General features: G+C 37.8%; 2 protein-coding genes across 10 annotated transcripts in view; one reads left to right on the top strand and one right to left on the bottom strand.

The window, feature by feature from the left end:
• PICALM (phosphatidylinositol binding clathrin assembly protein) overlaps positions 1-13,770 on the top strand; it is a 131,385-nt gene that overhangs the window by 43,513 nt on the left and 74,102 nt on the right. For all 9 annotated transcript variants that reach the window (XM_055137290.1, XM_055137276.1, XM_055137282.1 and 6 more), the window contains exons 3-4: positions 3,064-3,139; positions 4,701-4,803. In XM_055137290.1, the coding sequence (XP_054993265.1) occupies positions 3,064-3,139; positions 4,701-4,803 (179 nt within the window). The remainder of the gene's footprint in view (positions 1-3,063; positions 3,140-4,700; positions 4,804-13,770) is intronic.
• Positions 8,337-10,562, bottom strand: LOC105943166 (protein DEK-like). Its single transcript, XM_012933714.2, has one exon. It carries the CDS (start codon positions 10,510-10,512, stop codon positions 9,367-9,369), a length of 1,146 nt encoding a protein of 381 aa, XP_012789168.2. The 5' UTR covers positions 10,513-10,562; the 3' UTR covers positions 8,337-9,366.

Genomic DNA, 13,770 nt, shown 5'->3' with positions numbered 1-13,770 from the left:
ACAACCTCGTCCATTGCATATTCCATAATATTAACAGGTTCCCCCTTGCTGGAAGTTTAGTTTTCTTAATATGCACTGTTACACAAAAGTAATCTTGTGTGTGATAGAGGGAGGGCCGTTGGACCCACCACCTGGCGGTGTCAGTGCTTAAGTCTTGAATCTGAGAGATCACTCCTGATAGGGCTGTGGTGGGGAAGCAAATTCAGTGCCAAGGATCAAACTTGGATTGCTGTGTGCAAGGCAGGTGCTTCATTCTCTCTGCTGTCTCTTTAGCCACAAATCATTTTGTGTATAGTTTTAAGATTTACTTCCAGAAGTGTTATCCAGAATATTATTGCTCAGTTAATAGACAACTGTTTTGTTTTACTGGTTTTTGGGTCACACCCAGGGATGGTCAGGAGTTACTCCTGACTCTGCACTCAGAAATTACTCCTGGCGGTACTTGGGGGACCATATGGGATGCTGGGGATTGAACTTGGGTCAGCTGCGTGCAAGGAAAATGCCCTGCCCACTATACTTACTGCTCTGGCCTCAACTCTTTTTTTGTTTGCTTCAAAAAATGTTCATAATGTGTGTACAGAGTTGGTAGAAATGTTTGGATATATTAGTTTTAATATACTTTGAAACATTTTAAACTAAAAAGCGATAGTTTATTTTTTATCAGTAATATGCTATTTTAAATTATGTTCATTCTGGGGAAAAAATCATGCATTTTAAAGAAATGTTTATTTTTAAAAAGCAAAAGTTACAAGGGCTAGTATTCTAGTTCAGTGATCGAGAGTACATACCTTGTGTGTATGAGGACATGGGTTTGGTCCTGACACTCTCCACTTCCCCCACCCCCACGCCTTCCACCCCCACCAGACAAATATAATCAATTCTTTTTTCAGTTAAAGAGGTGACCTACTAGTGTTGACTTTCAGAGTTGTAAATGAGGTGATTATACTAGACGCTCAGTTATTTTTTTTGGGTGCTGATTTGTAGGACCCTCAGGTTTCCACTTTGACAGATATTGGTAGTTTTTGAGACTCAGTGTTCATTATGCTGTGGTGATAGGCTACTGTTTTCTCAGGTAGGACAAGGAAGAAGTGAATTTCTCTTTCCCCACAAGGACATGTGTCATGACTGGAGGGGATGCTACTGGCATCTGGTAGTAGGTAGAGACCACGGATGCTTAAAAACATTTTTTTTCTTTTTGGGTCACACCCAGCGATGCACAGGGGTTACTTACTCCTGGCTCTGCAGTCAGGAATTACTCCTGGTGATGCTCGAGGGACCATATGGGATGCTGGGAATCGAACCCGGGTCGGCCACGTGCAAGGCAAACGCCCTACCCGCTGTGCTATTGCTCCAGCCCCAATGCTTCTAAACATTTACCGCCCAATATATAGAACAGTGCTCCACAGTAGTGGAGACAGTAATCACTATTTTTGAATATCATAAAGCTTAGCATTATCTTTAGATATCTACCCACAATAGTTCAACACCCTTTTAAAAGGAAGGTTGTGTCAGATAAATAATATAACGTGACTTTTCATGTTACAGAATGTTTCCTGGTTTAGTTTGGGAAGGTGTCAGTTGAGCAAATGAGAGTACTGTTGTATATCCTAATTGATAGTAACCCTATGCTGCATAAGGGAGAAATAAGACCTATGAGGCAGAGAAGTTGAAAAGAGTTTCTTTTTCTTACATAGAGCATTTTGATAAGTAGGATTTTTAATGAACTAGCAGTTCATATGTGTGTGTGTGTGTGTGTGTGTGTGTGTGTGTATATATATGCGTATATATATGCATGCTAAATATATATACACACTGAGTATATATAGAAACTATTACATATTATATGGAAACTAAGTATAAAGGTGTTAATAAAAATATTGTTAAAAGTAGTGAATTTAGAAAGGACTTATAAAAATTCATAAGGAGATTGCTAGAAAGAGACTGCAGTGAGGAAGCTGCTTGCCTTGCACACAGCTGACTCACTGACCAGGTTTGATCCCACTACTACTGCTGGTTAGAAGTGACCCCTGAGAGCAGAGCCAAGAATAAGCCTGTGCACCATTGGGTATGGCTCAAAACAAAACAAAATTCACAAAGAAATGGTTACATAATAATAAATCAGTTAATTGAAATGCTACAATGTAATTTAAAATGAAGGAGCTCGATTTACATGAATTAAATGGATAATTCTTGGAAAATTTCTAAGCATTGGAGAAGTACAGTTGCACCATAATATTCTGTAACTTTTAAACCAAATATGAAATTATGCATGCTTTATATGTAGTAAAATTTTAAAAACATGTACGAATGGCTGAGTTTTTCAGAAATGTCATGGCAGAATAAGAAGGAAGGGGTATGGATGAAGGTTTTTGTCTTCAGTAGATTCTATAAATTTGATTCCCTAAGAAGGGTCTGAAGTGAAGGTGGCAGTGTATTTTTTTCTGGACAGTGGATACAAGGATGTTTGTCATATTTTTGTATGATTACAAGGATTTTACTTTTAAAAATGTCATAGAGATTTGAATCTCCAAGTAGCTGTAGAAAGATGCCACTTACTTAGGTGAACTCTCAGAGGTTTCAGTAAATCCAAAATGATTTGGCTTAAAGGTGCATATTTCTTTTAATTTTTGTCTGTAATGCCATAGCCATGAGTAATGGGGTTTAAAAAATTCCTTCATTTGGGGCTGGAGCAGTAGCACAGCAGGTAGGGCATTTGCCTTGCCCGAGGTCGACCCGGGTTCGATTCCCAGCATCCCATATGGTCCCCTGTGCACTGTCAAGAGTAATTCCTGAGTGCAGAGCCAGGAGTAACCCCTATGCATCACCGGGTGTGACCCAAAAAGCAAAACAAACAAACAGACGAACAAAATTCCTTCATGCTAGTGGAAACATGTATTATGTTCTTAGGTTTGTAACTGGTAATAGGTAGAATAAGAATAAGAAATTTAAACTAGATAAGCTTTATGGAATGTGTTAACTACAACTTTCCCCCTTTAATTCTTAAATTATAATGTTAGGTGGCAGTGCTTTAATGTGACAAAACTTTTTGTGTTTTTATCCTAGCGTTTTATTCAGTATTTGGCTTCCAGAAATACGTTGTTTAACTTAAGCAATTTTTTGGATAAAAGTGGATTGCAAGGTAAGGACAACTTACTTTTTTTTTTTTTTAAGAGCAAATCAAGAATGACCTATTAGTAGTAGTACTGCAGAGTTGAACTCTCTTAGAATATTTGGTGTGGATTCATAAACCATCGTATTTTAGTGAAGGCATGGAAAAGAGAGAAAGCTTTCCTTTAATGTGAGATTAAAGTAAACTCTATTACTTGATACCCCAAATTTTGTGGGATTGCTTACATATGTGGTGGGCGAATGTTCCTAGCTTAGTGAGTTGGTATGTTTGATAGCTACACTCTGTACCTGGAGTAAGAATAAAGTGGGATTATTATACGTGGGTCAAGGAAAGTTTCAGAGATTGTGCTTGAGGGGTTTAATGAAAAGTATTTCTCTTACCAGGTGGAGACGAGTGGATTATAGGGAACAAAGTTTCGCTTAATAATGAATTGGTAATGGAATTGAACCGAGTCACTTAAAGAAGTTATTTAAAAATGATGAGCTAAAATTAAATAGATCTCCTTTTCAGTATGAAGCAAACCTTATAAGTAGTAACTAAAATACAAGATTTTTGGAATGAAACAAAATCTTAGAATTATTTAAGTATTTATAAGGTTTTTACTGACAACATTTCATTTGTTTTTGTTATACCTTAAACTTGTGTAATGCCATTTCTTTTGCTAGTCAGTAATTTTCTGTACTTTTATATGGTTACCACATTTGTGTGCTATAAATAATAAAAATAAATATGTAGAATACTTTTAATTGCTTAATGATTTTGAGGAGAGGGTTTGTGGTTTTCTACAAGAGGTTAAATTTAAGTAATCTAAGAAAGAATCAAATTCCTGATAAAAAGCATATTGATTCAAAGTAAAACAGGTTTATTTAGTGGATTAATGACAGTGAGTCTCTGCTCTGCTATAGAAGATCTGCGAAATTTCCTGCTGGACTGAAAAAAATGCCCGTAACAAATATGAATGGATAAAACTTTTCATTTTATAATGTTAGATTTATAGACTAAGGCATGGAATAATTGTTTTTTATTTCTGCTCTAGAGGTCTGAGATATTTCTCCCCCTTTTACCAGTTTGTGGGTGTAAAAAAAGTTGAGAGTCATTATTTTAAGATGAAAGATAATGTTGGGAGCGGGGCCTCCCTATCTTTAGGTCTAGGAGCTCTAAGACCCATTTAGGGTGATACTCAGCCGTGCAGTACAGGTCTGAATGCATTATGGTTGTGCCTGGCCATGCTAGCGGCAGTTGGGCCATAGACCCCAGGGGTGCATGGGCTCAGTAGTACTATGCCCAGGGTGCAGTCGTGCAGTAACAAGGGTATGCTCCATTCCTTGCAGATACCTCATTGGCTCCATGAGGAAGATCCTTTTAAACCATATGTGACATAATGACTTTTTAGTAAATGAAATCTTTTTTAATGTCATTATGTACTTCAGAGTTTAATGCAGTATTCATTACTTAATTTACATCACTAAATTTAGATGCTATATAAGAACATGATCATTGGTTGGTATGAATTGTCCTAAACAAAGTGGGATTTTAATTTGTTATGAAAAAACTCTTTCTTTTCTTATAGGATATGACATGTCTACATTTATTAGGCGATATAGTAGATACCTAAATGAAAAAGCAGTTTCATACAGACAAGTTGCATTTGATTTTACAAAAGTGAAAAGAGGGTAAGTTAAGCTTTTCGATTTTCTTCCTTAGTTTGTAAAAAAATCTCATGGAATTAAGTTTTTCAAAAAGGATTTAGTTTTTGTAAATTATGTATTCCAAAATTCCTACATAAAAAATAGGCCAGTTTTTTCAATTAAATTTTATTTTTATAAGTTCACAAGAATTGATTACGTTTAATATCCAAACACCAGTCCCACCACCATATTTCAGATGTTTCCATCCGGAATCTTAAACCCTGCTCCTAAAGCAGAACCGAAGTAATTTATTTTGTATTATAACCTGCACTCATTCATAGTAGTTGATGAACAGTTGTTTCTAGAGAGTGTGACCCATTTTGGCCATTTGTAACTTAAAAATGAGGAAATGGTGAGAAATGTACAATGACTATTTGGATTTGCTGTGCTTTAATACTTACTAAAAATTCTAAAAACAATATTTTTTTTCTTTTTGGGTCACACCCGTCAATGCACAGAGGTTACTCTGGCTCTGCACTCAGGAATCACCCCTGGCGGTGCTCATGGGACCATATGGGATGCTGGGAATTGATTGCTCCAGCCCCCCAAAACAATTTTTTTTAATTGTCTCTTGATTCATCTTTTTTGTTTTTTGTTTTTGTTTTGGGACCACACCTGACAATGCTCAGAGGTTACTCCTGGCTCTGTACTCAAGAATTAATTACTCCACTCTACTATTGCTCTGGCCCTTTTGAATAGTTTGAACCTAATTTTTGGTAAAAGACGTGTCTGTGTATCTTTAAATACATTTTATACATTTTTATTGGACTGGAGCAATAGCACATCGGGTAAGGCATTTGCCTTGCACGCGGCCAACCTGGGTTCGATTCCTCTGTCCCTCTCGGAGAGTCCAGCAAGCTACCGAGAGTATCTCGCCCGTGACGTATTTGATATGCCAAGAACAGTAACAGCAAGTCTCAAAATAGCTTGTTGTGAGACGTTACTGGTGCCAGCTTGAGCAAATTGATGAGCAACGGGATGACAGTGACAGTTTCTTGTTATTATCCAAAAAAAATTTCTAAGAAAGTGAGTGAAGATTGTTGTATTTCATTCACGAGCTGTTAGGCCCTTGTATAAAAGATTAATAACACGTTAAAGGTTGAGCCTTGTGTGCTTATATATATCTGTATGTATGTGTGGATATATATCTTATACACACACACACACACACACACACACACACACACACACACTTGTTTACTCTAAGATTGATTGCCTTCTACTTTAAACCCTGTCAGATGTGGTGTTTGGTGTATGTGTGATGTAAAGTATGAGATATCGTGGCTGCTTGATCCAGGAATAGATTGACTCATGGGTGAGACTCGCGGGTGTGAGGAGAGCAACCTTGAGCATGGCGGAGGTTGAGTTCTGGAGATTTTTGGCTGCTAGGGCTGGGTCCCTTGGGGCCACAGGGGCACTCATCTGACCCCTCTGGGTTGCTCCTGATGAAACAGCCTGGTGCGAGGTCTGGCAGTATGACTGATGCCTATTCAATCAGGCCGAAGATAAATTTAACTCCTTTTGCCTCCCACCTGCACCTCAAACCCCTACTACCCCCTCCCGCCCCAGTTTATCTCCCCTCCCATTTTTGTTCTTGGGATTGAATCCAGGGCCTTATACATGTAAGGCTAAATGCTATGTGCTTGACTGTTGAACTTCGCTTACTTTGAAATAGTACCATTAGACTTTTCTTTGTAATTATTAATTTATTTGAGGTACATGAGTCTCAGTGTTTTGTTCTGAGAATCATGTCACCACACCATACTCACCACCGAAGTGTCTACAAACTCCCACCTCTGTAACACCCTCCCTTGCACAACCACGACCCTCCTCCCAACGATAGCCTCAGTTTAGTTTCAATCTAAAAGCGTCTCACTGCTAAAGGAAAGGCGTCTGGTATGCCTGTCTCACTGGTGAAATCATTTGTTACTATTTTTGTCCTCCTAACGTAACTTCACATTTAGCATCCTGACTCTTCTAGTTCCATCTATGTCATAGCAAGACAAAAAATTTCATCTATTTCATATGCTGAGTAGCATTCCATTTTTATGTATGCCTTATTCCATTTATATATATGAACTTTTTATTTTAAACTTTGCTGTTGCAAAGTTTGACTATTGTAAATTGATTGTTGAATGTAGATTTTCCTGTAACTCTTGAAATTAATTCTTCAGCTATATATCTGGTAGTGGAATTTCTGGATTATAATGTAGTTAAGTTTTAGTACTTCTTTGGGGAAAATCTTCATATTATTTTTCATAGAAGCTGAACCAATTTGCATTTACACCAACAGCGAAAGTTGTAACTAATTATCATTTTTATTTGCGTTTCCCTGATTAATAAGCATTTTTTAAAAATGTCTAATCACCCCATCTTTTTCTTAATGGAGTTTTTTGTTGAGATTTTTAAGTGCTTTAGCATATTTTAGATATTAGTTATTTATTTTAGTGATAAAGTTTTATTTTATTTTATTATAAAATATATTTTTATTATTTTAGGGATAAAATAATAATTTTTATCATTTTAGTGATAGTTTCATTTGCAGTATAGAAACTTTTTTAAGAATGTTTTTGTGTGGGCTGGAGCAATAGCACAGCGGGTAGGGCGTTTGCCTTGCACGAGGCCGACCGGGTTTGAATCCCAGCATCCTATATGGTCCCCTGAGCACCGCTGGGGTAATTCCTGAGTGCAAAGCCAGGAGTAACCCCTGTGCATCACCAGGCGTGACCTAGAAAGCAAAAAAAAAAAAAAGTTTTTGTGTATTTTTAATTAATTAATTTATTTTTAAATTTTTATTTAAACTTTTTTTACTTGATATTCCATTTGTTTGTTCCTTTTTTCCTTGCCTGGGATGTTGAATCACTTGAACACAGCAGTATCATGAAGTGTTTTGCATGTTTTCTTCAATGTATTTTATAGACTTGGATCTGACATCTAATTCTTCAGTTTGACTTAACTTTTATTCATGATGTAAGGTCGTGGTTCAATTTCATTGTTTTGTGTGTGGCTTAGCACTTTTTCTATCCCCGTTCATTGAAGAGGCTTACCTTTCTTCATTGGTGGGGATGAGGGTGTGATTGCACGCCCCAGTGGCTGCTCTGAGGGCTTACATCTGACTTGGTGCTCAGAGATCACTTCTATCAGTGTTTGAGGAGCCATACGCAGTGCCAGGCATAGAACAGGGTGAACAGGGTGAGCCGCTTGCGCTGCGGGGCAAGCACCTTACCCTCTGTGTCCCGGCTCAATCTTGCTTCATTTTGTGTTCTTGACTTGAAGAAGTTATAAATTATAAATTTATGTTATAAACTTAACTGCCCAATTAATGTGAAAGTTTATTCCTGAGCTCTAGTTCTATTCCATTGATCTAAGACTCTGCTTTTATTACAATACCACATTGTATAATTTAATAGCTTAATTTTAATATAAATTATGTTAATGTACTACATTATAATTTGAATAGCTAAAAAAGGGAAATGTGCTGTATCCTGTGGTTGTTTTTTTTTTTTTTTTTTTTTTTACTGTCAAAGAGCCTTTATTGCCTACGCATTACTTTCCAGCATTATAATTGGTATATTTATCATAATTTTATAAACGGGGTGAGGTCTCCTGTAAATATCAGCCTTTTATGTGGGCAGAAAAACTTAATAAAAATCATCTAACTTATTATAAGCCAAATGTGCTTTTACTTAATCCCACTTGTCCCCAAGTTTCTTAAGTGTTGATTCTGGTCTATTCTTATATAAAAGTTATTTACAGACACTTGCAGAGTTAACACTAAAACTACAGTTGATGACACTTTTGAGGCAAAGCAGAACTTTCGGTTTTTTCCAGCTTTTTCTTGACTGAATTCTGATTCTCAATGCTCTGTTATACCACCTAGCTGAACACTGACACTTCATGGTTTATAACTGTAAAGATACCTATGAGTTTAAAAATTGATCTGCACAAAAGAAATAAAAAAACTATATACAACAAATTTGTTTTTAAAAATACAAAAATAACATCTGTCATTTCTCTCATGCTGACAATTTGACATATATACACATGCAGAAGTGAAGTTCTGATTTAATCATCCGGATAGCTAAAGCTGGTATATTTTTAATATAATGAATACACGGTCAGATGTGTATTCAAAATATTTCATATACTAAATACTGCAACTGTCTGCATGTACGATTGCTAATTAGAATAGTTTCTGGTCTACTTGATTAAAAGTATGTCTTAAGCTAGTAATAAGCACACTAAAAACTACAACAGTTCAAGAATCTATAGCCTTATATAAAGAAATCCAAAATGTACAAAATACAACTATAAAAGCAAGAAAATTACTGCCATGCAAAACTTTAAAACTTAAAACTGCATAGAAATGCAATTTGAAATAGCAAACTTAAATTTAAGCAACACTCAAGATAAAAAGGTCAGCATTAGGTTTTACGAACACAATGCTTGCAAGGACTTAGAAAAGGGATTACATTCTCTGTGCTGGTATTATAATATAAATCTGATCTTGACATCCATGGGCATAGTCATCCGTCTCTGTCCTTTATTTCAAGAAATTAGCTCTTTAACGGTTGTCTTAATGAAATCTTTCCTTTCAGTTAAATCATAAGCAGGATAATTTTCATATACCTCTTTGCAAATCTGCTTCATTGTAACTTCTTCCAGGTTAGCATTTGCCAACAACTTCTTTACTGTTTCCTTTATCTCTTCATCTGTAGGAGGTTTCTTCAGTTTTTTAATTAAAGGTTCATCATCTGAACTATCTTCAGATTCACTTTCTTTTTTGGAACTGTTTTGATTCTTCTTGGTGGTGCTGCTATCTGCCTTTTTAACATTAGCACTTTTTGCAGACTTTTTACTTTTAGATGTGGTTTTCTGTTTAGGTTTTTCCTTTTTAGATACCTTCTTTGGTGGCTCCTCTTCACTTTCTTTATCTTCATCATCTGAAGACTCTTCCTTGTTTTTCTTTTCATCTTCATCACTGCTAGACTCATCTGACAGAATTTCAGGACACTTGGTTCTCTTAGCTTTCCTTGCTACCCCAGAACGGTTTCGTTCCTTTTCGCTGCCTTTGTTGGAAGATTTTTTAGATTTTGGCAAGGGTTTGCCAGAAGGCTTTGGATGCATTAAAAAATTCAAGATCCTCTTCACCAGTTCACTGTTTACACCCGATCTCTCCAAATCAAGAACTTCACAGATACTCTTGAGCATGGCATTTCTAAATTTTTTCAACATTTCTTCCTTCTTCTTATACTGGGTACTTCCTTTTTCGAATGGAAAGCCACTAAACTGACCCACATTCTTCTTTAATGAAGACACTGTGCCTGGTCTGTTGTAAAGCAGTTTATGTAGATTTCGTAGTTCATCTATTTTCTTTTTACTGAGGAAGAAATGTATCCTTTCAATTTCACAAAGTTTCTGTCCCTTTCCTTTTGCAATTGTAAATGGCTCTCTCTGTAAAGAAGACACTTGCATTGTCAATCGTTCCACTTTTTTCTTTTCCCGCTTGCCTTCCACAATGAGACTTTTCTCTTTCTCTTCCTCCTCGTCCTCGTCGTCGTCGTCGTCGTCCTCCTCCTCCTCCTCCTCGTCCTCGCTCTGCTCCCGGCGCTCGGGCATCTCGGGCTCCTGCTCGGGCGCGGCCGGGGCCGGGTCGCCGTCGCCGTCCTCCGCAGCGGGGCCGGACGCCGACATGCTGCTGCGGGCCACGGCTGCGGGGCCTGGCGCGGGCCTGGCGCGCGGCGACTCGAGGCGCGGGCTGGCGAGGAGGCGCGCGGGCCGCTGTCGGCCGTCTGGACGCGCCGCGCTCTCGGCTGCCCCGAATCAACAAGATTTTCAAAAATTGTGGTTGTTTTTTTTTTGTTTTTTTTTTCCCCCAGTTTCATTGGCTATTTGGGGTTTTGTGATTCCATGCTAACCTTAGTTTTTCTGTGTCCTTGAAAAATATCATTAGAATCTTTATGTGTAATTCATTAAATCTGTATTGGATAGGGACGATCATCATAGCAATGTAAATACTTCAGTACATGAGCATTAAATATAAATTAAAAATACTTCAATTTTCTTGTGTTCTCTTATATTTCTGTTATTATATGGGGTTAGAGTTGCACCACACCCAATTACATGTCATGTGCTTTATACCTTGTACTATTTCTCCAGTCTGTCTTTTGTTTCTGTAAAGAGTGATTTGGGGTTGTCAATGATTTTAATTTTATTTTGTTTTGGACCACCACTCATGGTGCTTGGGAGTTACTCCTGGCTCTGCACTCAGGAATTACTCCTGGTGGGCTTGGGGGACCATATGGGGTGCTAAAGATTGAGCCTAGGTCAGTTGCATGCAAGGCAGACAACTTACCCACTGTAACTTGGCCTACAGTGTTTTTTCTTTTACCTCCTTAAGCTTATTGAATCATAGATATTTGATATTTTATGCACTATCAGTGGGATTTTATGGTTATTTTTTCTGGAGTTTGTAGTTTGAATATAAAAAGGCAGTAGTTTATAGCAATAGTAGACCACTTTATACTACTGGTTTATTGTTTACAATAGATGTCTGGTTGAGTCTGTAGGGATTTCTATTATAAATAGGTCATAAACAAACTGATTGTCCCACCTCCTCCCCACCGACACACATGCACTCAAACACTTACTTTAAAATCCCTTTTATTTCTTGGCTAATTTTTGTTCCTGGGCTTCTGTTGTGTTTTGTTTGGTTGGCTTTTTAAATTTTACTCTTTAAAGTTGTTCACAATACTTCATTATATTCAGTATTCCATCACCAATTCCACCACCATTATTTTGAATTTTCTCAACCACCACCCACCGCCTGTCCCAATAGCAGGCCCTAAATGATTTCTTTTGTATTGCTTGTTACAAATAATTTGCTAAAAATGATTTTAAAAAGTTTCTTTAGAGGAAAGTGTGTGCCTGGAGCTACTGAGCCCTTGTATAAGAGAATAGTAACATGTTGTAACCGGTTGAGCCTTGTGTGCTAGTATTTTTTAATTGAGATTAGTTGCTTCTACTTTATAGCCCATCCAGTGTGGTGTGCTACTCCTGGTACATCAGTGGTGTAGAGTATGAGTTGTCGCTCCAGAAAATCTAAAATTTTAAGTAAGGTGATATAGCTGAAATTAAAATTTTAGGTGGATGGTGACTTTGGGGTCTGGAGGCATCTCTGTAGCTTGTTGATCTCTTCCAAGATCTATTTGTGAGTCTTTAGGTCATGGCCAGTTAATCAGCTTCTATGACGCCAGAGGCGGTTTGTGGGTGTGGCCGACAGCTCTTGGAAGAACAGGGGGATGGGGAAAGTCGCCCATCCCTGATTCCCCTAAGATCCTGGAGATTTCAGTCACAGAACCCGCATACCTGAGTTTATCAGCAGATTCTTTCATGGATGAGGCTCATCCAAGCTTGTGGAGATTGGCAGTGAGCATAGCATTGTTTGGGTTCTGGAGGTTTTTAGCAGCCAGGGCTCTGTTCGGGTGGGTGGGTACTTACCCGCTCCCCTCCAGGGTGCCCTGGATATGAGACTCAGCCTTGCTTGGAGTCTGGAGCCATCTTTGCAGCTTGTTGCTCCCTTCTGAGGTTTATATGTGAATCTCTATTGTTATTGTAATTACTTTATAATTTATTTTATTGAATCACCATGTGGAAAGTTACAAAGCTTTCAGGCTTATGTCTCAGTTATACAATGCCCTTCACCAGTGCACATACTCCACCACCAAAAACCCCAGTATACCTCCCACCCACCCCCATCCCCGCCTGCATAGCTGATAAATTTCACTTCACTTTCTCTTTACCTTGATTACATTCCATATTTCAACACAAAACTCACTATTGTTGTTGGAGTTTTTCCCAAAAAAAACAGCCCCTGCTGACAAGGAAGCATTTGGTAATTAGTTATCCATTGCTGAGATTGAAGAGATATGAAGTTGGTTTGGGATTTCTTTATTTTAGTATTTTAGTAACTAAGTCCAGGGAGATTTATGTTAGAAATTGCATCATTTCCCTTCCTGGGGCAGCATGGGTCTATGGCTTAGTTCACCGTCTAGAGACATTGCTGCAAGCAGCTGCTGGTACCAAAACTAGTCTAGCTGGCCTCCGGATTGTGGTAGATCAGCATCAGAGCGGCCGCACAAACGTGTGGCCACCACGGCTGCATCTCTGCAGAAAGCATCTATTGTTATTTTGAATACAAGTCATGTGGACATCCTTTTTTTTTTTTTTTTTGGAAGGTCATGGGGGAAAAGTTTCAGTTCTACTGTGTGAGTGAGCATTTGATATGTGTGGCCTCTTCTATCTCTTCTATATTATTTAATTTCTTTCCAGCTCCCTTATTTGGAGTTTCATGAATTTATTTTTTCCTCATATGTATTTTTCTATCTCTCCTCCCCCCCGTCTATGAGACAGTGATTTAGAGAGTTGTTTCAGGCATACAACATTCCAACATCAATCCCACGACCAGTGTCCCCTTCTCTCCACCAATATCCCCAGGTTCCCTCCCCCCACCCAGTCTTGGCAGGCATATAATGAATTTATTTCATAATATTTGATTCAATAAAATTTAAAAGAAATGACAGATAGAGTTAACAACAAAAAAATCAACAAAAGTAAATTGGTGATGATGAATTGCTGTTTTTAACCTTTCTTAATTTATTAGAGGACAATCTAAATGTACCATTAGTTGGTGTTATACTCATTGTCACATGATGGGAAGTTTCTCCTGTTCTTTAAAGGAACTTTTTTAATGCTTTTGCAAAACTGGTCTCAAGGCTATAAATTTCCTAAGCTGTTGCCCATCCATGAAGCTCTGTATAATTCCTTCACATATAAATGATAATCTCTCTGGATAGACTAATCTTGGTAGGGTGTTCATTTTTTTGGGTACCGTATTCTTTTTTCTGGCTCATAGAGTCTCATTTGATAGATCTGCTGTACATCTAATGGGCT

The sequence above is a fragment of the Sorex araneus genome, chromosome 1, assembly GCF_027595985.1.
Source record: "Sorex araneus isolate mSorAra2 chromosome 1, mSorAra2.pri, whole genome shotgun sequence".
NCBI lineage: Eukaryota > Metazoa > Chordata > Mammalia > Eulipotyphla > Soricidae > Sorex > Sorex araneus.
Note: the sequence above shows the minus strand (reverse complement) of the source record. Positions and strands in the feature narration are given on the sequence as shown.